The sequence below is a fragment of the Cydia splendana genome, chromosome 12, assembly GCF_910591565.1.
Source record: "Cydia splendana chromosome 12, ilCydSple1.2, whole genome shotgun sequence".
In the NCBI taxonomy this organism is placed as follows: domain Eukaryota; kingdom Metazoa; phylum Arthropoda; class Insecta; order Lepidoptera; family Tortricidae; genus Cydia; species Cydia splendana.
In genome coordinates, this window is record NC_085971.1 from 12,466,022 (window position 1) to 12,491,912 (window position 25,891).

The 25,891-nt window shown below is 37.9% G+C and overlaps 2 protein-coding genes across 2 annotated transcripts; one reads left to right on the plus strand and one right to left on the minus strand.

The window, feature by feature from the left end:
- Nucleotides 1-1,912: 1,912 nt before the first annotated feature.
- Nucleotides 1,913-20,430, minus strand: LOC134795502 (RAB11-binding protein RELCH homolog). Its single transcript, XM_063767359.1, has 16 exons — nucleotides 20,018-20,430; nucleotides 19,702-19,872; nucleotides 19,406-19,566; nucleotides 18,138-18,356; nucleotides 17,458-17,768; nucleotides 16,833-17,015; nucleotides 16,521-16,683; nucleotides 12,107-12,272; nucleotides 11,459-11,830; nucleotides 10,770-11,115; nucleotides 10,165-10,449; nucleotides 8,226-8,344; nucleotides 7,018-7,159; nucleotides 5,065-5,273; nucleotides 4,065-4,191; nucleotides 1,913-3,068 (listed from the first exon to the last, which is right to left on the minus strand). Exons 1-16 carry the CDS (start codon nucleotides 20,244-20,246, stop codon nucleotides 2,852-2,854), a joined length of 3,420 nt encoding a protein of 1,139 aa, XP_063623429.1. The 5' UTR covers nucleotides 20,247-20,430; the 3' UTR covers nucleotides 1,913-2,851.
- A 212-nt stretch (nucleotides 20,431-20,642) lies between these two features.
- LOC134795504 (centrosomal protein of 135 kDa-like) lies at nucleotides 20,643-25,877 on the plus strand. Its single transcript, XM_063767362.1, has 2 exons — nucleotides 20,643-23,882; nucleotides 23,972-25,877. The coding sequence occupies exons 1-2, from the start codon at nucleotides 20,775-20,777 to the stop codon at nucleotides 24,113-24,115; spliced, it is 3,252 nt and encodes a 1,083-aa protein (XP_063623432.1). The 5' UTR covers nucleotides 20,643-20,774; the 3' UTR covers nucleotides 24,116-25,877.
- The last annotated feature ends 14 nt before the right edge of the window (nucleotides 25,878-25,891 follow it).

Sequence of the window (25,891 nt, forward strand, 5' to 3'; positions counted from 1 at the left end):
ACATCTTAGTGTTATCTTTTATCTTACATTAGGTATATTGAATGATATACATTAATTATCATCAGTTTTTACATATTATTGGATGCACATACGGTCACATACTTTAATAATTGATCCAGGTTAAAGTTCAAGTTAATTTGGTTGTCCATCTATACTATACTAACGGCATGAAAAGTCCAATGTAAGTAAACCCTAAATGGCTCAATAATTAAAGTCTGTGGCTGTACAATCTCGATCTCATTGGGTGAGCTCGAAGTGTGAGAAATCGGGAATATGGGCAACCGATGCATGACGCAGCGCATTCATACCGATTCTTCACACTTCGTGCGCGAACTATCTCGCTAGATTTCCCCAACGTTACAAAAAAGGACATACTGTTAAATCTACTTTAGGCACTTCACTTATAGAGCACATTTAAACAACAATAGTAAACAGTTCGGCTGCAACTTCACTCTACAATACATTAAAGTTAAGATTAATGTTATTTTTTACTTTGTGCTCTAAAATCGTTTAAAAAAAAATCTTAAAATTACATGTCAATTAAGTACATAACGCAAATAAAAACTTTAATAAATATTAAACTTATAAAACAAACATAAATGGACTGAAATAAATTCTTATTGCATATTGTAAAACTTCAAATATATTTTTTTGTTGTTATTCAAATTGCACTGTTTGTACTACATTTAACACGACACGAGTTTTTATAACATAATTAAATATTAGTGTCAAATGATACATCATGGTGTGAAAAATCACTCTCTCTCTGATAAAACTAAGAATCTAATCTACACAACACATCTCTTTAAGTACATACAACCAACAAATAAACTAAGGTGTAAAATACTCTAAAACACATAATTCCAAATTTAACTTTGTGGAACTAAACAACCAATTGGAATGCATACACAGACTATTTAAAAGTTACACTTGCATTCAGTACGGTTACCATCAGTTTGTCACTGACATAAACGCCGTCGAGAACGTAATTTACTTTCTATACATCTCGCTCGCACTCGCATATTAGTGCAAACGGGATGTATAGAAAGTAAATTACGTTCTCGACGGCGTTTATGTCAGTGACAAACTGATGGTAACCGTACAGAACACAATGCGAAGAACGACTTACAAAGAGTAAACTGTTCTTATACTTTTTGTGACAAATTTACTTTTATTTACGTGGAACCATGCTTCTTTCTCAATTATATTTTTACATTAAGTATATCGGAATCAAAAAAGTTTTTGAAATGGCTGTTTACTATTTCTATAGTCTGTATCTTTAGGTATTTAAATAAAAGTAAACAAAATCTACCCTCAAATGGCTCCTTACGCCAGTTGAGGGTAGATGAAAACATTACACGATCAAATAATGTAGGTTAAAGTCAGGTCGTTCAGTGACAGATTCAGGCGGTTTTGTATTAGGTTGGTGAACCAATAAATGTTATAACTACCCGAAAATGTACAAATTATTTGTTTACTTTCTTAATTAATTATTTATTTTCTTTTATTTTGGATATCGTAGTTTGGTCAAACTGAAAAGGTGTTAAGATAACTATGCTCATTTCTCTTTGACCGCCATAGACGTCAACTCACGCGCGCGGTTACAGCCCAAACAATATCAACCTTCGTACATTGCCACAAGGTTCATGATGACACGCCGCACACAATAGGCGCACGTTCAAAGTGTTAATTTAAATAGATTGAGTAAATTACATAGGTGTTCCACTGCTCTGCTATTGTCATTAAGAGCCCATCAACGTGCACACTAGCGCCACTGCTAAATAATCGTGATTATATAAATTTAATGAAAGATATTTAAAAAAGGGGGCCGCTACGTACTGTATTTTGTATTTAAGTAACTTTTGAATACATCAAACTAGTTTTTATGTTGCTGGATTCTATGCGGCGTCAATCTATGTGTCCAAAGTTAAAACGGCCGTTTTTGTTTTGAGTTCATAGATCGACGAATCCAGCAACATAAAAACTAGTTTGATGTATTCAAAAGTTACTTAAATACAAAATACAGTACGTAGCGGCCCCCTTTTTTAAATATCTTTCATTGCATCCATCAGCAGTGGCGCTAGTGTTAGTTAGTGCACGTTGATGGGCTCTTAATGTTTGACCAGACTTTGTAATATAATAATCTTCCCAATATAAGGAGAATACCGTACCGCCAAGGTTTGTGAAGTAGTCCATACGTTTAAAATAAATAATCACAAATCGTAAAAAATACTTTCAAAAATTTGAATACATACTAATATGGAACAAGGTTAAAACATTAATAATATTATGTATAATATAAAACCCAATAGTTTTGGAAGACAGTAAATAAATATTGAATCGATTATGTGGTGTTGAGTTTAGTTCTTATTATTAGACATCACATATAGGGAAGTTAGAGTCGGACCAAGCCTACTCTGCACGGGATTTGCTTATGACGAAGTGTGGCCATGGCAATATTATCATAAATGCTAAATTTCTATGTAATCGTGACGTTTATAATGACGCAGCTTCACTTAGTTCTGTTCAAATCAGTGCAAAATTAGTCTAGACGGACTCTATCATAATTCAATAACAACAACATAGCGCAATAATGTCAATAATGATCTAGAGAGGATCAAAGTCTTTTAATTTTTTTATTTGAGTTTAAAACTCCCGTATCAAGAATGCGAAATTGAATTTAAGTAATTGATAGAAAGTTTAAATTCCAAAAACTCAAAACGATGTATGCCTCTTAAGGGGTTATGTAGGTTTTTATTTTATTAAAAAAATGATTAACCTCGTTTTTTTTTTCAATATATGTTCGTAAAATTTGATTGAATGCCAGCTATGAAACAATTCGTGCTGTTGTTTACGTCTTCTTTTTGAATATATTCGGCATCATGTTAGTCTTCTGCTGGAACATCATGGAGACGCGGCGGCCGACCTCGTGCGCGGCCGCCATGTTGGAGGCGCGCGGCGGCTCCCGAGGCGGCTCCGGCGCCGCGCCCGTCGCGTTGTGCAGGAGCACCTCTATGGACGGCTTGTATTGAGTGAAGCCGGGGGTTTGGACGATCTCTTCCAGTTTTCTGGAAGGATTGAAATGAGGTTATAATAAATATTAGGGGACATCTTACACAGATCAACCTAGCCCCAAACTAAGGGGCTATTCATAAATTACGTAATTTCAAATTAGGGGGGGGGGGGGGTCTGGACATCGGATGACGGTAGCATGAAGTAGGAGGAAATGGGGTCATTTGAAGCATGATTTTTGGATGATTATATTGGTCATCAAAAATCGTCAAAAATCGATGACGTAATTTATGGACAGCCCCTAAGCAAAGCTTGTACTATGGGTACTAGACGACGATATACATATTTACATGCATGTACAGCGGGGGAAGGTTGTAAATTCAATAAATTTACAACTTTATGACACAATGTCTTTCAGATCTATCTCTGAATCAGAAACCTATAAATACCTTGGTATGGCACAGTCGTTGCGTATTGAGGACGAGGGTATTAGACTGTCGGCGAAGGAACGCTTTTTCAGTCGGTAACCAAAAGGTAACCAAATAGAGCTGTCCCGCTCAATACGAATGAGTCGCGTTTTGACGTCGAGACACTTGGTTCGTGGGGCAGAGGCGCACAGATGATCCACAAGGTGCTCGGCAAAACGCCTCGAGAAACGTTCACTCTCTAACAAAACGCGTCTATTACGACAGATCAGATATGACCGCAAGGTGGCGCAAGCGCGAACAGGCGTCCGTTCCGTAGCGGTGTGCGGCAACTACTACTGCTAGACACCAAAACTGGTGTGGCATGTCCTTGTAGCGACGCGACAAAATCGCGAAGTGAGTCACGTCTGGTTCGGGCGTTATAGTGCGCAAACATCCTCCGGCACTATACCCAGTATACCCAACTACCAGCATCTGTTCCAACTGTTAGTGTACAGAGACTACCTATAATGTTGTATCTGAGCGCCAGTAGCGTGAGAGAACAGCCCGGTCAGCGTCCGTTCAGGCGAACATTTAGTATAATCCGAGGTGGACCTTATCCCCTGGCAATAAAGTTTAATGTTGTACCTTAACGCTGGTAGTAGTGCGGGGTGGTGCGCGGCGTGGTGCGCGGCGAGCTGCAGGCCCGGCGTTAGCGCGCAGACCCCCTCCGGTGACGTACATAGCCCCGCCAGTGTGCACAGGAGGGACACCGCTGCAAAAACAGTTCAGTTATAGTTGGTCAAACCAATTTGCCAGTCAGTAAGAACCAGGGAAACTATACTCATCCTTTTCTTTTGGGTGCTAGTACTAGTGTAAGACAAAGATAGTATGATTCTCTCTGTCTATGATTGAAATGAGACAGTCCTTTGACAAACTATATATTAGAAAGCTAACGTACGTACCTACACCAAGTAATTAGGTATATCATGCACAGTAAGCTGCAGAGTTAACTGACCCCCCTGCATAGAAATTTGTTTACAGGGAGGTCAGTTATCTCTGCAGCTTACTGTACAATGAGCTGCAAAACTGCATGAACATAATGAGTTCCTTCATAAAGTGGCCATGCAATTATACGGCTGGGTGGACATGGCCCAAACATAAATAGCAATTGGCCCAACAGTCACGCCTTTAACAAAGAGGAGTGTGCGACTGTACATACGGGCCATGCGGTCATGCTGCAAATGCAAGTTTGCCACGTTTGCGTTGCTGTACCCCATACTATAGTATCCAAAGACCAACTGTACCGTACTATACTAGTGTACTGTACTGTAGTACTTCAAAGATCTCGGCAGAGTCGGAAATTCCATTGCAGCAACTCGCACCACCTCTATGTCGGTCGGCTGCTACTATGTGTTCCATGAGCAGCCAACACTGAGTTTTGCTAGACAAATATCTACGACTATATATCCTATGGCACTAGAGTTAGGCCAAGAAAAGTCGGCAGCGATTTTGATAGCCCACGCAGTGCAAGTGTTATTTTAAACGTCAACTTCTATGAAATTATGACATATAAATAACACTTGCATTGCGTGGGCTGTCAAAATCGCTGCAGACTTTTCTTGGTCTAACTCTATTATATAGCTACCTCTCTCAGACACGACAGCGTTCTCAGCAGTAGGCAGCACCAGCAGCGCTAACGCTTCAGCAGCGCGAGCAACTTCCTTAACTGAAAGTCTCCCGGTCGATATTGTATGTTCCATGGGCGGCCAACATTGGGCTTCGCTGGTGTAGCCGTGGATGAGGCAGGCGCGGGTTACGCTGCCCCAGCAGGTGATGGCTGATTCACGGACCGATCTGAAATTGAAGAAAAGCTAGTATTATAAAGTCGTAGTATACACCGTGTTTTTTTTGATTTCCGTTAATTTCAAGGGTGCATACCTGAGCTTAAATCAAGTAACTTTCCCAAAGACACCGATATTCTAATTAACTCCATTTCGAAGATAATCAATATTTTATTTTTTTCCTATAAGGCCTCTACAAGCTTGTACACTTGCCTTAAGGCCGGTTTACATATTGATTAGTGTTTAGAATGAGTTCATACATTTGCTACTAAACTTAAGTAAAATCTCGGTCGATCGATGTTCGAATTGACATTGATATGTCACAGATTTCAATTGTTTGGTTTAGTTAAATGTAATGCCCGTGTTACAACAACGCTATATGCTACATTTAATTACTTTTTTATATTAATTTTTCTGAAAAAAAAAAGCAAAAAAATATTTTTTTTTTTCAAAATTAACTATGCCATTTAGTTTTCTTAACACATTCGACACCGCGTACCCGACTCTCGGGCACTCGTAAACTTTACTCAGATGCCGGCATACCCGCTAGTCGGGCAAGAGCTATAAACCTACACGCGACGCCGAAGTGCCCGACAGGCGGGCAAGCATTGCATCTTCACTACCTCAGGGCTGCCACTGCCACTAACAGAAAAAATTGTAAGTCTTCTGATTATTATGTGGTCGAAAAGTTGGTACAGTTGATTATTATATTTTATTACTTCACTTTGTATTTTTATTTACTTTACCTAATGCGATTACAAAATAAAAATTCTTATTAGTTGGTTACGTGAAATTGCATACACGGGTATGTATCAATAGGAGTTAGAATTAGGAGAAGAACAAAACGGGGAGCCTAAACAGATGAGACAGCAGATTTAATTTTATCCACGTACTTATACGAAAGTTACTTGGCACAGCCCTGAGCGTCCGCCGCTTGCCCGACTAGCGGGTTCGCGGCGTGCGGCATTGAGTTGCACGTCGTTGCCCGACTAGCGAGTACTGTCGGTTTCTGGGGTATTGTTTGAAATTTTGCCTGGTTGCGAAAGTGTTAAACGTACTTAACCATACCCCGAAGTTAACGGAATTCAATAAAAACACGGTGTATAGTCGTAACATAAATTAGTACAACAATGTTGCTTTGTTTCGTCAAAAATATAGTGCTAATGCTAATCATAATCAATTAGTGCCAACACGTTATGCTTACTTGCGTATTTTTGCATGCGTTTAATGTTTCCATAACAAAGACAAATACGCATTTAAATACTTCTAATAACTATAAATTAACTGAACAAATCACAAAACACGATACGCCCTTCTTATAAATGTCCTTTACATTTACACCACACGAGAGTTAAGAGTTTTCGCAAAGTTAAAACTATCGCGCGAAATACGATGATACCGTTACGGGAAAAATGCTTAACATTTAGTAACAGGAGACGTCATGGCTGTCATTTTCTGTACTAAACAGTCTGCCGATTTTTGCGGGGGAGGGGACATCAAAATGTATTGCTATTTCTATATGATTTGTACGTAACGTACAAATAGCCATGTCAGCCCATACAAAAATTTGCACAATTGTGCAAGTTTTTCGGCAGAGGGGTAAGCTCTTAAAGACGACTCTAGTTATTAAATGCTCTAACGAAAAATGTAAACAACTTATGCTGCTGCAGACACTCCTTCAGCTCTTTTCTTGTGAAAATTGCCTTTCACGATATCTGGTTAACGTGGTAGGCCTAGTCTTTACACATGTTACTTACGCATCGTCATCGTTGAGCAGTGCCATAACAGCGGGTATAAGCTGCCGTTCGATGCTGCCCTCGTCCACGTCACATACACTAAGTAGCTCTGCTAATAACGTACTAATATACACTCGGCTGCCGGCGCTGCTGTGGGCTGTGACTGGAATAAACATGGCTTGGTTATCATCAGCACATTAAACATAAAATATTCATTGTGAAGTATAAGTATGAATTTTCTCAAATGATTTTTACACCTATGAACCTAATCTGTTAAACAAAAGCTATTGTTTCTTTTGTGCGAGCGGTGAGCTACAGTGTTGAGCGCGTGCCAAAGCAACAATGGCGTTTAAAAAGCGGCTGTATCGTGGTGGTGTTAAGGTTCAAATCTATGTAATAATATGATCGCTCGCCCACATTGAGGTGGTCGATTGTCTTACATCACCAAAACATGTTACATCAGGCCTCTTTAATCCGAACACCCAAAATGTATACCCTGTTCGGACTCACGGAGCGTTCGCTTTATAGTATGCAGAAATTTTCATAGTAATTTTTGTTCAAGTGTTAGCGTCACTAATTTTCTTTTTCTCGACGTCGAAGCTATGATGAAAAAAACTATGTAATTCGATAACAAAATGCCTAACGGACGCGTTGCGGACGATAAAACAATACGTGTAACACCTAAAACGCACTTCGTGGCACTGCAAGTCAGAACCTGAGCGAAATGGCGGTGGCGCGGGTGGAGGGGGGTCGTTCGAATTATAGAGGTGTTCGTATTAGCGTGGGTACGGATTAAAGAGGCTCTGCTGTACATGTTTTGAACCTTAAAATCACTACGATACAGCCGCTTTTTAAACGACATTGTTCCTTTACCACGCGTCTAACACGGAAGCCCACCGCTCGCACAAAAGAAACAATGGCTTTTGTTGTAAGCCGAGGGTCTTAGGCCTAAAAATCTTTTGAGAAAATTCATACTGTACTGCTTTGCAATGTAATTTACACTTAGGTTATGACCCAGTGTGCGCTCTACATTCAGTTGAGATATTCTTCTTCTAAATTCACAAACTTAAACTCTGTGGTGTGACGTATCATCAGGGATATTGATTAGATGCAACTTAAGATAAGATAGCGAATCCTGATTAAGTAGTTTATTTATTTGAAAGAATAAACCTATTCGTTAATATGCCTAGTCTAAGACTTATAAATATTTCTATTTTAAAGGTACTTACATTCTCTAAGGTGTTGTAAGTAAGACTCCAGCAGGAGCGGTTTGTGTTTCGCCGTCCACTTCAAGGGGATGGTGAACATCTTTACTGGAAGCCCGCGGATACTGCTATACACAATCCACCTGTAAATTATACGTTCATAAATTTAGTTAACTATTATTATATGTAAGAGCCCGCGCCCACATAGAGCGGCCTGGAGCTCTGCGTTCTGCGTTCAGAGTTCTGCCTTCTGTGCAGTGTAGGTACGAGGGCTGCCTTTTAAGTTCTGTCGTTTGGTAAAACTAAAGACAATATAAGTGTTAATTGGTATTTATTGTTTTTCAAAGTAATCACCGTGATACGTAATACACTTTTTCATTCGATCGAACCAGTTTTCGAAACACTTATTAAAGTCCGAAGTCGGGGTCTCCAAAATGGCCGTTTTGTATGCCTCAACCGCTTCTTCAGGCGTTCGGTACCGTTGACCACGAAGTCGTTGCTTAATTTTTGGAAAAGTGAAGAAGTCATTGGGGCTTAAGTCTGGACTGTACGGCGGGTGTTCCAGATTTTCGACGTTTTGCTCTTTTAAAAACTCAATTGTCTGCCTAGCGGTGTGCGAGCTCGCATTATCGTGGTGCAGTACTATACGACGTCGGGGGTTGTTTTTTCGGAACTCGCTGATAACTTCTGGTAAACAAACATTGGTATACCAGTCAGCATTGACCGTTTTACGATCCTCTAGCACGGTGGTGGCAACGTGGCCACTTTTCGCTACAAACGTGGCGACCATTTTTTTCGAAGTGCTCCGTGAGCGTATTACTTTGGTCGGTTTTGGCTCATCTTGGAATACCCAAACAGTCGACTGCTGTTTAGAATCCGGATCGTAGGCATATATCCAAGACTCGTCACCACTGATAATGTCGTAAACGTGTTTAGAGTTTCCTCGGTTGTATTTTCGTAGAGTTTTGCGACACCATCTAACGCGAGCCGTTTTTTGGTCTTCACTAAGTAAATGTGGTATCCAGCGTGAGATCAATTTTTTTACGCCTAAGTGGTCATGCAAAATATTTTGAACACTGGTCCCTGAAATACCCAATGAAGCTTCTATCTCACGGTATGTCGCATGGCGATCTTCGACGATCAGTTGCCGTACAGCATCAATCACATCAATGTTCTCCTGAGTCACGGCTGTTTTTGGTCGACCTTCACGATGCCTATCACTAAAACTAGAGCAACCACGTTGAAATTCTAAATACCAACGTTCCACAGTGCGGAGGCATGGTGCTTCATTATTAAAAACAGTAGTCAACTCTTCAAAGCATTGAAGACGCGTTAAACCTCTTTTGAAGTTGTAAAAAATGATCGCACGTAAATTTTCCTTCGTAATTTCCATTTTCACAACTGACTTGTCAACTTTGAACCGACGCTGTTCTGAAACGATTCGGCCGATCTCGAGTCATTCTTTTGTTTTCGAGTTCTAAATTCAAATATTTTACGATGATACTAGTTTTTTTTTTATAAAATCGCGGGAGGTTTGCAAACGACAGAACTTAAAAGGCAGCCCTCGTAGCTCCTAACTATAACGCACACAGGAGGCGTTCAGACTGCGGCGGTCAGACAGAACGCCGGCGGTCATGAGTTCTATTTCTATTCCCGCCGAGACAGAGAACGCCAGACCGCCGCGATGTCAACCGCCATTGAAGTCCGTAAACTTTCTCAAAGTTATTATATAACAAATACTTTTCTTTGGAATTCAATACAAACTGTTAACTCTGTGAACGCCACGCCTATCGTACGCGGCGCGTCATTGTGTGGTGGTACTGGTGCTCGACGCGCTCCCAGTACATGTCATCTTGAAACTTATGTCATTGTCAATAGTGACAGCAGGGTGTCATCACCACCACCTTACTTTCTAGCAATGTGTATCTTAGCTACTATCACTCGAGTATTTTCAATAACATACTTCTGTAGGAACTCCGCCTGCTGCCCCAGATCCCCTTGCGCCGGCAACACGGCTACTAGGTACACACCCACCACCACAGTATACTCCACATTCACACTGTGAAGCTTCTCCATTTTCTGCTCCAAGTCCATTATGATGTCCATGAATATAGGCGTGAGTATGCTAAGTGTGAACTGAGCGCCGAAATTGTCTACGTAACTGTTGAATAGTGATATTAGGAGCTCGTATATTGTGGGGTGGTTCAGCGCTTTGCCGTTCGTTGCTATTTCTAAAATTTGTTTAACTCTGAAAACAAAAAAATATATTATTGTTTAACAAGTAAAAATAGCAAGTTCTAGTTTCGGTAATTCAAAAGATCACATAATTTTAACAATAGATTTTTACATTTTTTTAAATCAATTTAGAAAAACCTGTTCTATGTATAACCCAATCGATATTGAACTCGAAACTACTTGTCTCTATAAAAGCAACTTTCTTGTATTACAATATAACATTATTGTATTTTTTGTTTAGTTATTAATTCGGAATCACAATGGCAACTTAGTAAGAAGAGAAACTAAGTGTGTAATACCTACGTTTAAATAATTTATAAAAAACAAACTTACATATCAATAAACCAATTCAACTCCGCCCATCTCACATCCTTTTTCAACAATAAACTATTCATCGCCACCAACAATCCTTTGGCGTCCACATTCTCCGTGAAATAGCACTGCAGATCCATAAAGCTGTCCTGCTCACTCTCAAGCAACACGTCTTGTAACATAACACTCGTATCACAGATAGGGGTAACTTCTCTAACGATTTGTACATTCACTACGTAGGCCAGCTTCGATAATACTAATACTCTCATTACTTCTAAATATAATATAACACTCTTTGATTCGTTTTCTTTGCTTGCTTTTAGTAAATTCGATAGTATTCGTGTGCATAATTCCGTTGAGAATTTGCCTGAAAAATAAATAAGAATCAATAGACATGTTGAATTCAACTAATGTAGAAAAGCACGATGTTAATCTAGAATATGTCTATTTCATTAAAATAAAAAGTAAATTCAGGTGATTTCAGTTTTGAGATCAAATTGGGGAAAATAAATTAAATTTTGTGTAATATAATATGCTAAAATCCTATCAAGCCAAATCAGCAATTTTTATGAGACAAGATGTGGTAATGTTTACATTATAAGCACATTGACATTTTTCCTGAATTTTTGTCATTTTTTTTATTTCAAAATTGACATTATCATTTTATCTGTAATATCGCTTATCTAAGCTTACAACATAACATTTCTTACCTGAAACTAAAGCGCACCTCGCCAACAGCGGAACAAATATTCTAACAGCATCCTTAACATTCTTATCCACCGGGTCCTTCAAAAAACTAAACATGAGATTCTCCAAGTGTCCATACTTATGCTCGGCCACAGGACATATTAAACAAGCCGACTTTAGCCCAGTGCTTCTTATCTCTGGTTCACTAGATTCACACATTAATGTGACTAGGCTGAGTAGTAAAGATGTGCACAGCTCTATGGGTACGTAGGGTGCTATGGCTACGCATATTTGGCTGGCTAGGATACGACGCTCGGTGGACCGTGAGGCGAGAAGTTCGGCGATGGATGATAGGACCTCGCCTGCGCCGCCCCATTTCACTATGAGACATGAAGCTGAAAATTAAAAATATGCTATTTTATTAGTTACAAGCGACCCCCCCCCCCGGCTTAACAAATACACGTAAACCTTCCTCAAGAATCACTCTATTGATAGGTTAAAGTATCCGCCGGTTCAGGTTTTATTTCTTCACTAGCGTGAGCAGAATCTGCAGGGTGCGGGCGCGTCTCGTGTCTCCTGCTCCCAAGTAGCGCCGCGCAGCTCGCCAGTAACGCTGCCGCTTCGCGACGGCGAGCCACTAGCGTGTGAGCACCTGACAGCAATATATTTACCTTCACAAATAGCACGAGTATCCGCCGGCTCAGGTTTCTTCACTAGCGTGAGCAGAGTCTGCAGGGTGCGGGCACGCCTTGTGTCCCCAGGAGGAAGGAGCGCCGCACAACTTGCTAGTAACGCTGCCGCTTCGCAACGGCGAGCCACTAGCGTGTGAGGTAGCACCTGACAAAAATGGGGTAGTTATCACATGTTGAGTTTTATTATATAAAAATAAAGTACTGGATATCTATGTATATGTATAGCATACACACAAGCACTCCTGTAACAGTCACACCTTTTAGGTACACACACACACACACACACACACACACACACACACACACACACACACACACGCGCGCACGCACACACACACACGCACACACAGTCGCGCCAAACGCCTTCCGACCAGAGGGATCAGGCTGAAAATCAGGGCTGGATAATACCACCAATCTAGCAAAACCTGAGACTGGTGCCCATTGCCTATGTACCAAAAGAAAGGCTGTCCTGCACTTGTAAAACTTGTTAGTATTAATAATTGTCTATTGTAAGCTATAATGTACTTATACTGTAAGATTTCGTTTTTTTGGCAATAATCATTTTTTTTTATTTTTTAATAATTTTTATAATATATCAGTTTAATTGCAAGGATTTGATAAGAAATATAATAGTAAAATTAAAATAAATTCTGATTATGACCTTTACAATTCTAACTCTCATCAATCTCATCATCATCAACTAAGTGCTAAGCGGATTCATGGTCAAGGATTTAATTTCAATAGGGAATATTAGGCAAAGCTCTGCGTAGGTGGCACCACTAGCACAAGTAGCACATACAGTAAACAAACATCATTGACATCATCAATGACACATCATGCGTCCATGCGTCACTAGGTCAATCACATGGCCTACCGTGAAACACGACAATCGAAAGTTCGGTTTCTGCCTCTCTATCACCCTTGATTATTCGATCAATACACCGTGTTTTTATTGAATTCCGTTAACTTCGGGGTATGGTTAAGTACGTTTAAGAAAACTAAATGGCATAGTTAATTTTGAAAAAAAAAAATATTTTTTTGCTTTTTTTTTCAGAAAAATTAATATTAAAAAGTAATTAAATGTAGCATATAGCGTTGTTGTAACACGGGCATTACATTTAACTAAACCAAACAATTGAAATCTGTGACATATCAATGTCAATTCGAACATCGATCGACCGAGATTTTACTTAAGTTTAGTAGCAAATGTATGAACTCATTCTAAACACTAATCAATATGTAAACCGGCCTTAAGGCAAGTGTACAAGCTTGTAGAGGCCTTATAGGAAAAAAATACAATATAGATTATCTTCGAAATGGAGTTAATTAGAATATCGGTGTCTTTGGGAAAGTTACTTGATTTAAGCTCAGGTATGCACCCTTGAAATTAACGGAAATCAAAAAAAACACGGTGTAGAGAGGCAGATAAAGAAATTTCGATTTTCGCGTTTTGCGTTAGGCCACCTGTCAACAAACCGCCTTGGGGGCTGATCCAAAAATCATGCTTCGAATGACCCCGTTTCCTCCTACGTCATGCTACCATCATCCGATGTCCAGACCCCCCTAATTTGAAATGACGTCATTTATGAATAGCCCCTTGGTGCAACAATGTCATAGTGAAAACTTGTCAAAAACTGTTTAAGGCATAGTATGTATAAGTTACTCTATGGTTTACTAAACAAATTAGTGCTGCACTCTGGCGGCAGAACATTGCAGTAATACTCCCTATTCCTAAATCAACTTAAGTATGCAGAGCTTGCAACCTTAGAACGAACATATTATGACCTTACGTACACACACGTGCACAACAACGTTGCATATGCATATTATCTTGTAACCTAACACGTATTATGCTATTGTTAATCTTACAATGATTATATGCAATTAATAACACGCATTGTTGCCTTGTGACCTTGGCTTCACGTTTCCGAATAATGAGAACATAATCACTTTATTTAACCCTAAATAAGAATGGACCAGGAATGTCCGTTTACTCCTAATATTTTAGGTGTTATTCAATCAAATCAAATCAAATCAAAATATACTTTATTCATGTAGGCCTAGCAACAAGCTCTTATGAATCGTAATTAATCTTAATCTAATTATCAGAGCAATTTATTGATGTTAATATTATTCCATAATAAAATTGGATTATTATACATATCAAATTTAACACTAAGAATTTCACAAAAGGATCGTCAAACATTAAAAAGATTGTATAAAAAAATACTAGTCTAGAATTTCTAGAATAAAATCTAAATCTCAAAAAAAAAGCATAAGTAACAAAAGAAGTAGATAGTATTACATCGGAATATCCATTTCCTCATCAATAATCAAATATACCTAATAAATAAATAATCATTTCGAATAACAATTAATCCCACGTTGTAATATCATTCATGTAGTCTTGTGTGGTATAATAAGCTTTAGAAATAAGTTTACGCTTTACATAATTCTTAAATTTATTAATAGATAATTCAGTAATATGGTTTGGAAGTTTATTATAAAATCTTACACAATTACCCATGAATGATTTTTTAATTTTATGGAGCCGAGTGAAGGGCACTGCGAGCTTATGTTTATTTCTAGTATTAATATTATGAATTTCACAATTTTTCCTAAAATTTACAATATTTTTATGTACATACAGAATATTCTCATAAATGTATTGACAGTGCACTGTCATTATGTCAATTTCCTTAAATTTATCTCTAAGTGAGTCTCTATGGTTCATTTTGTATATTGCTCGAATAGCCCTCTTCTGCAGAACAAAAATGGTATTTATCTCTGAAGCACGCCCCACAGTAAAATACCATATGCCATAATGCTATGGAAGTAACTAAAATATACTAATCGAGCTGTTTTCACGTCAGTTAACTGACGGATTTTGCTCACTGCAAAAGCTGCAGAGCTCAGTCTATTCGAAAGAGTAGCAATATGGGGACCCCACTGGAGTTTAGAATCTAAAGTTATACCAAGAAAAACTGTACTATCAACTAATTCCAATTCCTCATCCTTCACAATGACACTTGTTTGCACATGCCTTACGTTACTACTAGTGACAAACTTAATTCATTTAGTCTTTTTCTCATTTAACAATAAATTATTAACATTGAACCAATTTACTACTTTTGAAATGGCATTGTTTACATCATTGTAAGCTTGTTACTGTCGTTTGACTTTGAAAATAAGTGAGGTGTCGTCTGCAAACAATACTATATCATGGTGGGTCTTAACTGGGAATGGCAAGTCATTTATGTAGATAAGGAACAGGAAAGGCCCCAATATTGACCCCTGTGGTACACCCATAGAGACCAATGACCCAGGTGATCGCTGTCCATTCACATCGACCCTTTGTATTCTACCATTTAAGTAGGACTTAAGTAAATTCAGTGCCGATCCTCTAACTCCGTAATAATGAAGTTTCCTGATTAATGTTTCATGACAAACACAGTCGAAGGCCTTAGATAAATCACAGAAGAAACCTAAAGCATCTCGTGACTCCTCCCAGGCATCGAAAATATGCTTAATTAGCTCAACACCGGCATCGGTTGTTGAGCGACCCCGTGTAAAACCAAACTGCTTATTAAGCATCAAATTATTAACGTTAAAATGTCGTACTAATTGAGAAAGAACTAATTTTTCAAAAATCTTGCTAAATGTTGGTAGCACAGATATCGGTCTAAAGTTAGTGGGGTCAGAGCTGCTACCAGATTTAAATAAAGGAATTACTTTACTATATTTCATTAGATCAGGATTATTCAACTAAAATATTGGGACTGTTCAGCTGTATAACCTGCGACCAGAATGTTTTGCACGGCTTTTCGTTTCGGCAATCCTTTACCTAAGCTAGTAACTAAACTCGTATATCTTCGTTTCTAGGAAACCTTCCCAAGGCAATATGATAGGTTTCATCGTCTCGTATTGAAAACACAAGTCTTATTGAACTTCCTAAGGGGTTGCGTCGATTTCTGTAAGAATGTCCCATAATACAAATAATGTGAAAGAATGTTCCATAATAATACAAATACAAACGTCTCCATACTTGAAGAGCTCAAGGTGAAAGAGAGAAGAGTATCCTCAGATACTTCGGACATGTGACGCGACGTGGAGCTGGCTATGGAGAGACTTGTTGTCCAGGGACGGGTCAATGGCTGTAGGTCAAGAGGACGTTCCCCAATGCGTTGGACGGATCAGATAAAAGCCCTTACCAACACCCCACTTAACACATGTGCCAGAGAAGCATCTGCCAGGGAGAACTGGCGTAGAATCGTTCGTCGTTCAACGTGACCACGACTGCTCTGCCAAGAGTAATTCGACGGAGAAGATGTCCCATAATAGTTTGTTATTTTCATTTAAATAGTTTAAGTATTTAAGACTTTTGAATACATACCTTAGGCATCGTGTCAGCCACCAACGTAAGCAGTTCCGTCAGCGTGACCGGTTTGTCGCTGTTCACCAGCTCGGCCAATAACTCGTTTGTCAAAGGCTCGTTCAGGCTCAGCGTCTCGCTGCACCAGTTTATCAAGGACAGCTTTAGAGTGTTCGGTAGACCGCTGGAAAGAAAAATAAACCATAATGTTATCTGTCCGCAAAGGTGAGAATTGCTTGAATTACCTTGAACCTATCGTTAAATATTGAACGCCACGCCTATCGTGTGCGGCGCGTCATCGTGAACCTTGTCGGTTGCGTTGTCGTCACTGACCTGTCGATCCACATTTCCTTGCAGTCGTAGTCGTAATGCACGCGGGTCCACTCGGCCGCGTCGTTCATACTTAACGTGTCGTCGAGGGTCGTGACGCTCCCGTGCGTTGGCGAGCCCCGGCTTGTGACGTCACCGAGTAGCGCTGGCTCGAATGAGCTGGTGTTTGAGCCTTCTTTTCTTACTCTGTTAACAAAGAAACTAGATTTGGTAACAATATAAAAAACTGATTTTTAGCTAAGTATACTGATCCCATCACATATGAAGGGTACAGGGAAAACATGTCTAATCACTCTGACAACATTTTGAGTTATCGCGGTTTGAAAGGAACAATGTACATAATTAACCTGCGAGTAAAAAAGGAGTTATATTTATGATTACAGAGGTAACGGAAGCTGTAACTAATAGTTTATTGAGAGCGCTACATTTTGAGATTAAAATCACATTTTTTCAAAATAATTTACTAGACATGTTCTTTCCATGTACCCTTCATATACACATAGTAACTGTCATTACAAGCTAAAATAAAAATCTGATAAGCTACGCTCCTAGTTCTACGTTGTAGCCAATAGCTTGGTTTTACCCGGTGTAGATCGAAAATGCCTTGTAAATGTATAAAAGTACTTACATTGCACTATTCTTCTCACTGTCAATCATTTCAAACTGGTCCGGAGTAGCACTGTGGGTAGATTGCCCACTGCCATAATGGTTCTCCGTTGCCGTGCAGGGCAGAGGCCTACTTTCAATTGTTTCTATAACCTGGCTCATCTTCTCTTCTGGCATGTGGAGTTCTAGACCTTTGCTCTCTGAGCCTGGACTGGTTAAGGAGTTCAGACTAACTATGGCGGCATCATATAATTTCTGAAAGTTTAACTTTTCTGTTTGTAGTAGTATGATTTTTTGCTTGAGGAGTTCTATTTCTTCTGCTTGAATAAGTATCTGAAAATGAATATATTTGTAAAGGTAATAATGGCACTGTAAGATGGCACATGGATGTAAATGTGAGAGGCTTTTCTAGTGTTCATATGATCACGGAAGATGCTCATAATTAACGTTTTATGTAAATGTAGATTCTAGTTTAATAAAAGATGTTGCAACTTGTCCTTTAATTGCAATGTTCTAACGACATGTAGCCTTAGCACGAGTGCGCCGCGACATTCCCTCGCGCGCGAGATACTGTCGGCGCTCTCGTGCTAAGGCCGCTTAGTGGTGCAAATGCTCAAGGTTCTATTAGGCCTTTCCTATGACAAAATAGCTGGTAATGTAATCCATTTCTCACAAAAAAAAGGGGAAAAAAATGAAACTCACCTCATGATTCCAATCAGTATCATTCTGAAACGATGTCTGACAACTAACACACACATTGTCATCACAGTCAGTCTGGCATGCCATATTCGAACATTGCCAGTCCGTTTCTGTACTTGCGTCCGTCTTTGGGACATTTATGGCAGAGTTACCCCAGAATAGGGACACCAGACCTGAGGGTCGCGGCATATTCAAACCTACGTCATCCCAATCTTCGAAATCCTGTAAGTGATAAGTTATATGAATAAAATATTAGCTAGTACAGAGTACCTAACCATAGTCTATCTATTCCATCTTAAAAGAACGTAAAATATGTACTACTTGTCTTGTGTGTTACTCATGCGTTCCTCCTATGGGTGGTATTCCACCTGTCCAATGTGTATTTTGTCTCACATTTTACTTAATGAGAGAGTGAGACACAATGACATTGGACATATGGATACCACCCTATGACATTATGTTAAAAAAAATCTACATATATATTTGTACTTTGATTCAGTGAGTTTGAGTATCTTGCTAACCCCTTGACTTACTGATAGACCTTATTATATTGTAATAAGGTTTACAATGAAATAGTATTGATAAGCTCTGTTTTCATATCCCAGATACCAAAATGACAGTACAATTGGCAAATTTAACCATTAAGCCATTGTGAGCCTTATGTTATGCATGAAACATTAAACCTATAAAGAAGTATAAACCTGATATGTTTTCAAATGTAATATCTAAACTAAATATGCATGTACAATTCATAATAGTGAGTCAACATTGGATAAACTCCAACAAGGCTAACGGACAGGTGATAATGAGGAAATTGTATTCAAATTCATATTTTACTGCTTAGGTGTATATGGTTTAGTTTAATTCACTTGAACTTTAAATCACAACAGTCTATTTATTTATTTATTACCATTATTAATACAAGAAATAATCTTACGATCTAATTCAGTTCCCTGCAAAACTGTTTACACAGTTTGTCTACGCACATATGTTATAATTATGAAACTAGCATCTGCTTTTCAATACAACACAAAGGGAAATATAGTTGTTATAAATCTAAACTTTGTACACTATTACTATTTCTGTCTATTTTGTATTACAAAGAGGGCAATGCTTTACTGATGATCTTACTATTTGTTTAAATTTTTTATTTATTTAAAGTGCCTTAATAATTTCATCTAAAAAACTTAAATCCAATTTATTTTTGATGACCCATTCTCTCATTGCAGTTATACTCCAGTTATATCTTACTCTCATGGACTGTGACTCACCTGATTAGGATTTTCATCGGAAAATGTGATAGAGGTGAGCTTGTAGTCTTGGAGCAGCAGGTACTCATTAATGAGGAAGTTGAGGGCTCTGCGCTCATGGGGTTTCAGGGAGCGCTTGTTGAATGGATCCTTTGAGTTTTTGTCTAGTCCTGATTCACCATCTACAAATGAATTTAAAAAAGTTGAATTTGTCTTTGGTTTGTTTTTTTTATTACCGAACACTAGCTTGCACACTGGTTGTATCTCTAAATACTTAGTTTGTAATGTTTATCATAAAGTTCATTTGACTAACTTACCAGCAAATTGAGTTAGATTAGCTCTTAATGCATGAATGGTTTCCTTTGCTTTCCTCAATTCAAATTCCAAGACAGCCACATCACCCCCACTGCCACCGCGGTCCCCACCTCCATCCTCGGAGTACCGCGCGGTGTCGAGGGAATCCAATGTCGCCTGGCTGGGCGAACGATCTAAGTAAAAGTAGCGTGTTTTAAAGTATTTCTAATCTTTGTTGAGTGTTGCTAATCTGAGACTTTTTTAGTCATAGTATACTTAATGATTAACAAGAAATATTGGCTTTGTTACACTAGTGCTTTATAAGCTATTTTTACTTACGCATAGAAACAAACTCTGAAGCTCTGGAAACATGTTGTTCGAAGTTTCCTGGATTAGAAAAAAACTCCCTTAATTGCGGCAATTCTTTACCGCTTTCTACAAGCTCCGTATGCAGTTCTAGAGCCGTTAAAAAATAGTGATCTTTCAGCAATTTTGTGGCTATATCTTCGTAGGTCAGGTGAGGAGCGGCGGTGAAAGAACTTTCTTCCAGATCCTTATATGGATTCATGATTTATTATTTCACCTATAAATCACTACCTAGAGAAAATTTTACAAAACTGTTTGATGTACCCTGATAATTCATCTCATTTCGTACTTATAAACAAAACATAATATTCATGAACTTTGGAAAATAAATAAGAATAAGAACAACTCAAGGCATTTTTCTCAAAAGTGACAGATCAGATGAATGAAATGAAAGACAGATTATATTATACTCAAATTAAAAATGTCATGAGTGAGTGAAACGACATTAGCCGTAACTTTCTGGCGCTGTACTCCCAAAATAAGCGCCAGCAGCGTTCGGTGTGAGCTGAGAGTGTGTGGCTCGGACGGCTCGTAGCAAGTTTCGAATAAATAATTATTGTCTATGGTTTTATGCTGTCAATGTCACCATCGAATTCGAATACAAACAAATTAAAAGTTGCTTGCTTTTTATGGACCGTTATGTTACGTTTATTTATCTCTTTAAGCTAAATTTTCGTTGTATTATGTGACGGTTTGTTAAAAAAACTACATTTTATCTTTAAAATTTAAAATGGCTGAAGATTATTTTAATCTGAAGCGAAAACTAGAAGAATTGGGATATAATAATTCTTTGCCTTTGGAGGCAGTTCCTCTGGTAGAATGTGTGCTCGCAGATCTGCTTCAGACTACAAGGAGTTTACAACATTACATGGATCTTTCAAAAGAAGCTCTCATGCAACGGGACTCATTGATGCTGGAAGCTGAACCTTACAAATGTGACAATGCAAAGCTCATTCAAGAAAATAATCAATTACACAAAGAAAACATCAAACTAAAAGACGACTATTTGAAGTTGTCTAAAGACAGTAAAAGAAAAATTAAAACATTGTTGGATGAGCTTACAAAGAAGGAATCATTGATAAGTAAGTTGCAACACGATCTTAGGGACCTGAGCCTCAGAGGGTTGTGTGTTAGCACCCAAAGCAGCCGCAATAAAAGCAGAAGGAAAGACTGTGGAGATGATAATGTTGCTAGATTGTGCTTTTGCAATGACAATAAGTTAACTGGTCCAGATAGTGATATCACAGAGTTGACAAAGAAGATACAAAATCTGGAAGAATATAATGCAGCCTATTTTGATGAAATATCACTTTTGAAGAGTCAAATTGAACACAGGGATAATGAAATTATAAGACTAAATATCCTTCTTGAAGGTGGAAGGCCTCTTAAAGCGGTTAGCAGAGATGTTTGCAATTCACATACAGATAAAAAAGTCCAAGAGCTAATCCGGCAGCTACAAAACATAGCTGCTGAAAATGATGTTCTGAGAAAACAAGTTACAGATGGCTTAGAAAAACAACATGAGGCTATGAAACGGGCATTAAATCTTGCTGATAGGAATAAGACTTTACAAGATGAACTGAAAAAAATGGACTCTTTAGCTTTGACTGTAGAAGATGATTGTAATAAAAGAATGGCTACCATGGCAAAAGAGATGAGTTTGTTACAAGCTAAAGTTGAAAATCTGGTTAAGAAAAACTCAGAACTTATGAATGAACTTTCGCAGTCACCTAAACTAGATAGACTTCAACTAGACTTTAATAATGCCCTGAGGGAGAAGGAGAATTTGCAACAGAAAGTGACAGATCTAACTGATTTAAATAAAACTTTACAAGATAAAATTGTATCTTTTGCTTTTAACAGTAACACAAATTCTGAACAAGGACTCAGTGCAAAAAGTAAATGCCCAACTAAAGATGAATTACTTAAAATTCTAGAAGAAGAAAGAAAAAAATATGAGAAGTGCATGGCCAAATTGAAAGAACAATTAACTGAAACAACAACTATGTTTAACAAACATTTATCTAATTGTAACTATAAAAATAATAGCCCAAGAACTTGTATTCCTCCAGATAGTTCTTGCATTAAAAATCTCCATAATCAGTTATGTGAGAGCCAACAAAGAATACTAATGTTGCAAAAAGAGAATGAAGAACTTAAAACCAAGTCTGCTATACAAGATGAAGGTAATAAACAAAATTATAAAGATGTAATTAGTCAACTTAATGCTGAAAATGCAGAACTTTCTAAGGAAAACATTTCATTAAGCAGTCAATTGAGTCAATATAAAAGTATGAAATTGGCACAATACAATACAGGATATGAATACACAAAACGTGATATATTAAAGCTTCAAGACGAAGTTGACAGGTTAAGGGAGAGTAACAATATCTTAAGAAAAGATAAGGAAGAATATATATCTTTGTACAAAGAATCTACAGATTTAGTTGAAAAGTTAAAACGAGATTTAACTCTGAAGCACAGAGAAATAGAACAGTTACAGGAAGAAAATAGTTCTTATAAAATGACACACCGGACAGGTAAAGCATCTGCTGACCGCCTCAAAGAAGAATGCAACTTCTTAAGAGAGCAAATAAAAAGAATGCAATCTGATGTTATAAAGGAGAAGACATTGGCTAATCAAATTAAAAATATTCAAATGGAAACTGAAAGAAGCAGTAATGAAGTCCAAAGTGAGTTATTTTGTACTCAGAAGAAACTAAGCCTATCTAAAGACACAATTGAATCATTACAAAGGAAATGTAATGATTTGCAATCTGAAATAACTTCTCTGAACCATGATAAAGCAAAGTTAATGGAGAATTTAAAAAAGATTGATCAAGATAGAGATAAATTAGTTTTAGAATTGGATCACAAGACTGAAGCTGTAAGTGTTCTTGAACAGAAAGTTAAATCTCAGTGCCATGAGATAAATAAACTGGAAGAGGAACTCACTGATCTAAAAAGAAGACTAAACCTTAACAAAATATCAGAACACAAATTGGTAGATTTTGAAACACAAATTCAATTCCTAAATGGGGAAATTTTACGCTTGAATCAGCAATATGATAATGCTGTCATGGAAAATAAACATTTGCAAAATAGTTTGGCAGAGGCAAATGGAAACTTGAAATTAAATAAAATTGAATATGAAAAATCTAGAAGAGAAGTAGATGGTCTTAAACAACAATTACAGCACTATGTAGCAGAAATCAGGCGAATTGAAGAAATGCTCTCACAAAAAGAAGCTGAAAGATCTGATATGTTAGAACACTTTGCAAGTTTGTCTGTTGAAGCAAATATATTAGAAAATACAAATCACTCGTTGGAGAGTGAATCTGCTTCAAAATCACTACAGTTACAAACATATATTAGCAAAATACAGGCTCTAGAAGAAAGACTGGTGGATAAAGATAACACTATTGACGCCCAATCAGCAAAGATTGCAACAATGACCTGTAGGATTACTGCCCTAGAAAATGAGGTAAAGTTAGTTACCGAGGAAAAAGCTCTTCTTGAACAGAATGTGTCATACCTGAAGCAGATGTGTAACAATCTCCAGAAAGAATCAAGTCAAGTCACACATGGCTTGAGCGACGCTGACTCAGAACTGCAACTTTACGAGAATAAAATAAGGAGTCTTTCAAAAGCAAAAGCAAGATTAGAGGAAGAGAAACATGATGTAAAAGACAACTTAGAAACAACTGAAAAGTTACTGGCAAATGCTAGGAGAGAAGTTGTGGAGCTGAAATTGGCTCTGCAGGATGCTACAGCTGAAACAAAATCATTGCAGGACAGAATTAATAGACTAAGTCGCGTAGAAACTGAAATACATGATGTAAGTTGTTTCATTTATAATAGGTAATGTTAATACTGTCTTGTTAACAATAGAAAGTTATTGATATTAATTTGTTTCCTTTTTTACAGTCTACATTGACTCGAGAATTGGAGCTACCTCTTATGTTGGAAGAAACAATACATGAGGTCAGCCATGAGGAGGATGAAGACAGCACACGTTTTCATGAAGTACATAAAAGATTTTCAAAGTACTCCCATGGAAGTACTTTATAAAATAAATTATTAGCTTATTATCTGTTGTTATTTATGAATTGTTAACTGTTTATGTAACAATTATGTTATGAATTAAGCCGGGTATTCATTAGGCAACTTTTGTTAATAAACACTGTTTAATGACTGTTTATAAACAGTGTTGCACAATGTTTCATCACCTCTGTAAACATGTTTATAAACAAGGATGATGAAATATTGTTGCATAAACATGTTGCTGTGTTCCCCACTCTAGTCTAGGTGGAGAACAAGACGAAACATTCAGTTTATAAACAGATGTCATCGAGTGTGGACGTGTGTGACGCAAGTTTAGAAACATGGAAATAGTACTACCTCCTCGGGCGACATCCTAGCAACAACTAAACTAGTGTGTGTGGACTGCTAAGTTTCAGAAACAGTGTTTACGGTAAACTTGTTGCAAAACATGGTGATCAAATTCATAAACAGTTGATTAACAAATGTTGCCTAATGAATACCCGGCTTTAGGTGTAGTTGCATTTCTAAAAGAAAACTGTATTGTATTCAATAAATTTTATTTATTACCATGAATGGATAAATATGAAAAAGTTACTTTACCTAAACCAAAACCTCTATACAATACATTCCTAGGTAACTATATAAGAACACTAGCTTTTATGTTCTAACAACAAAAAATTCATTCATTATATGCCTTTGTTATTGTGAAAGGGTTTCAGGTGACAGTGACAGGTGTGAGTACTCTGCTTTTAACAATCAAGAGGACTAGATTAAGGTCCAGGCCCCCCTTTTAGTTAAGTAGGGCCGTAGTTGTCTCTATGGATATTTCAGCCCAACAATTGTTAGAGATAATGCCATTACCAGATGGATTAGGGTCTCCCCAGATACATCGGCGCGCATACGGGCAAAAGCCGATAGGAAAAAGCCCTATGTCCGCGCCATAAGAGCGAAAAAAGCCGTCAGCAGGCGCCGGCCGATGTCAGCCGAGCCGAACCACGACTTTTAGGGTTCCGTACCTCAAAAGGAAAAAACGGAACCCTTATAGGATCACTCGTGCGTCTGTCTGTCTGTCCGTCTGTCACAGCCTATTTTCTCGGAAACTACTGGACCAATTAAGTGGAAATTTGGTACACATATGTAAATTAGTGACCCAAAGATGGACATGTTGTTTTTTTATAATTTTAAAATACATAGGTTTGAAGTTATTGAAGAAAATAGCCAAAAAATTACCATCCCCCCCCCCTTTATCTCCGAAACTACTGGGTCTAAAATTTTGGAAAAAATACACATAATAGTTCTTTACCTATAGATGGCAGGAAAACCTATTAGAAACGTGCAGTCAAGCGTGAGTCGGACTTATGTACGGAACCCTAGAAACGCGAGTCCGAGTCGCACTTGGCCGGTTTTTCGCTCTTATTGCACTGACATACTCGTATAAAGCTTTTTCCTACCGGATTTTGTAGATTCCGCGTCGACAAATGTGGGGGAACCCTTAGACTTAGTGAAACAGCAGACTCCTATTAATACTTACTATGATATCCTACAACTACTGAAAAGGCTAGGAGTTCAATTCAAATGCTCACAGTTTGCTCCATTTCACCCTCCATATTCATAAGGCACAGTGAAATTGCTTGAAAAAGAATCACAAATATTTAGATAGTATTCAGCTACTAGATTCTTGACACAAAAATTTAAAGAGAGATATGTCAGCATACATAGTTAAATGTCTATTGAAGTTGCAAATAAAGTAAAATGCTATTAAAATCCATTATAAAACCAATAAAAAAAATATTGCAATCCCTA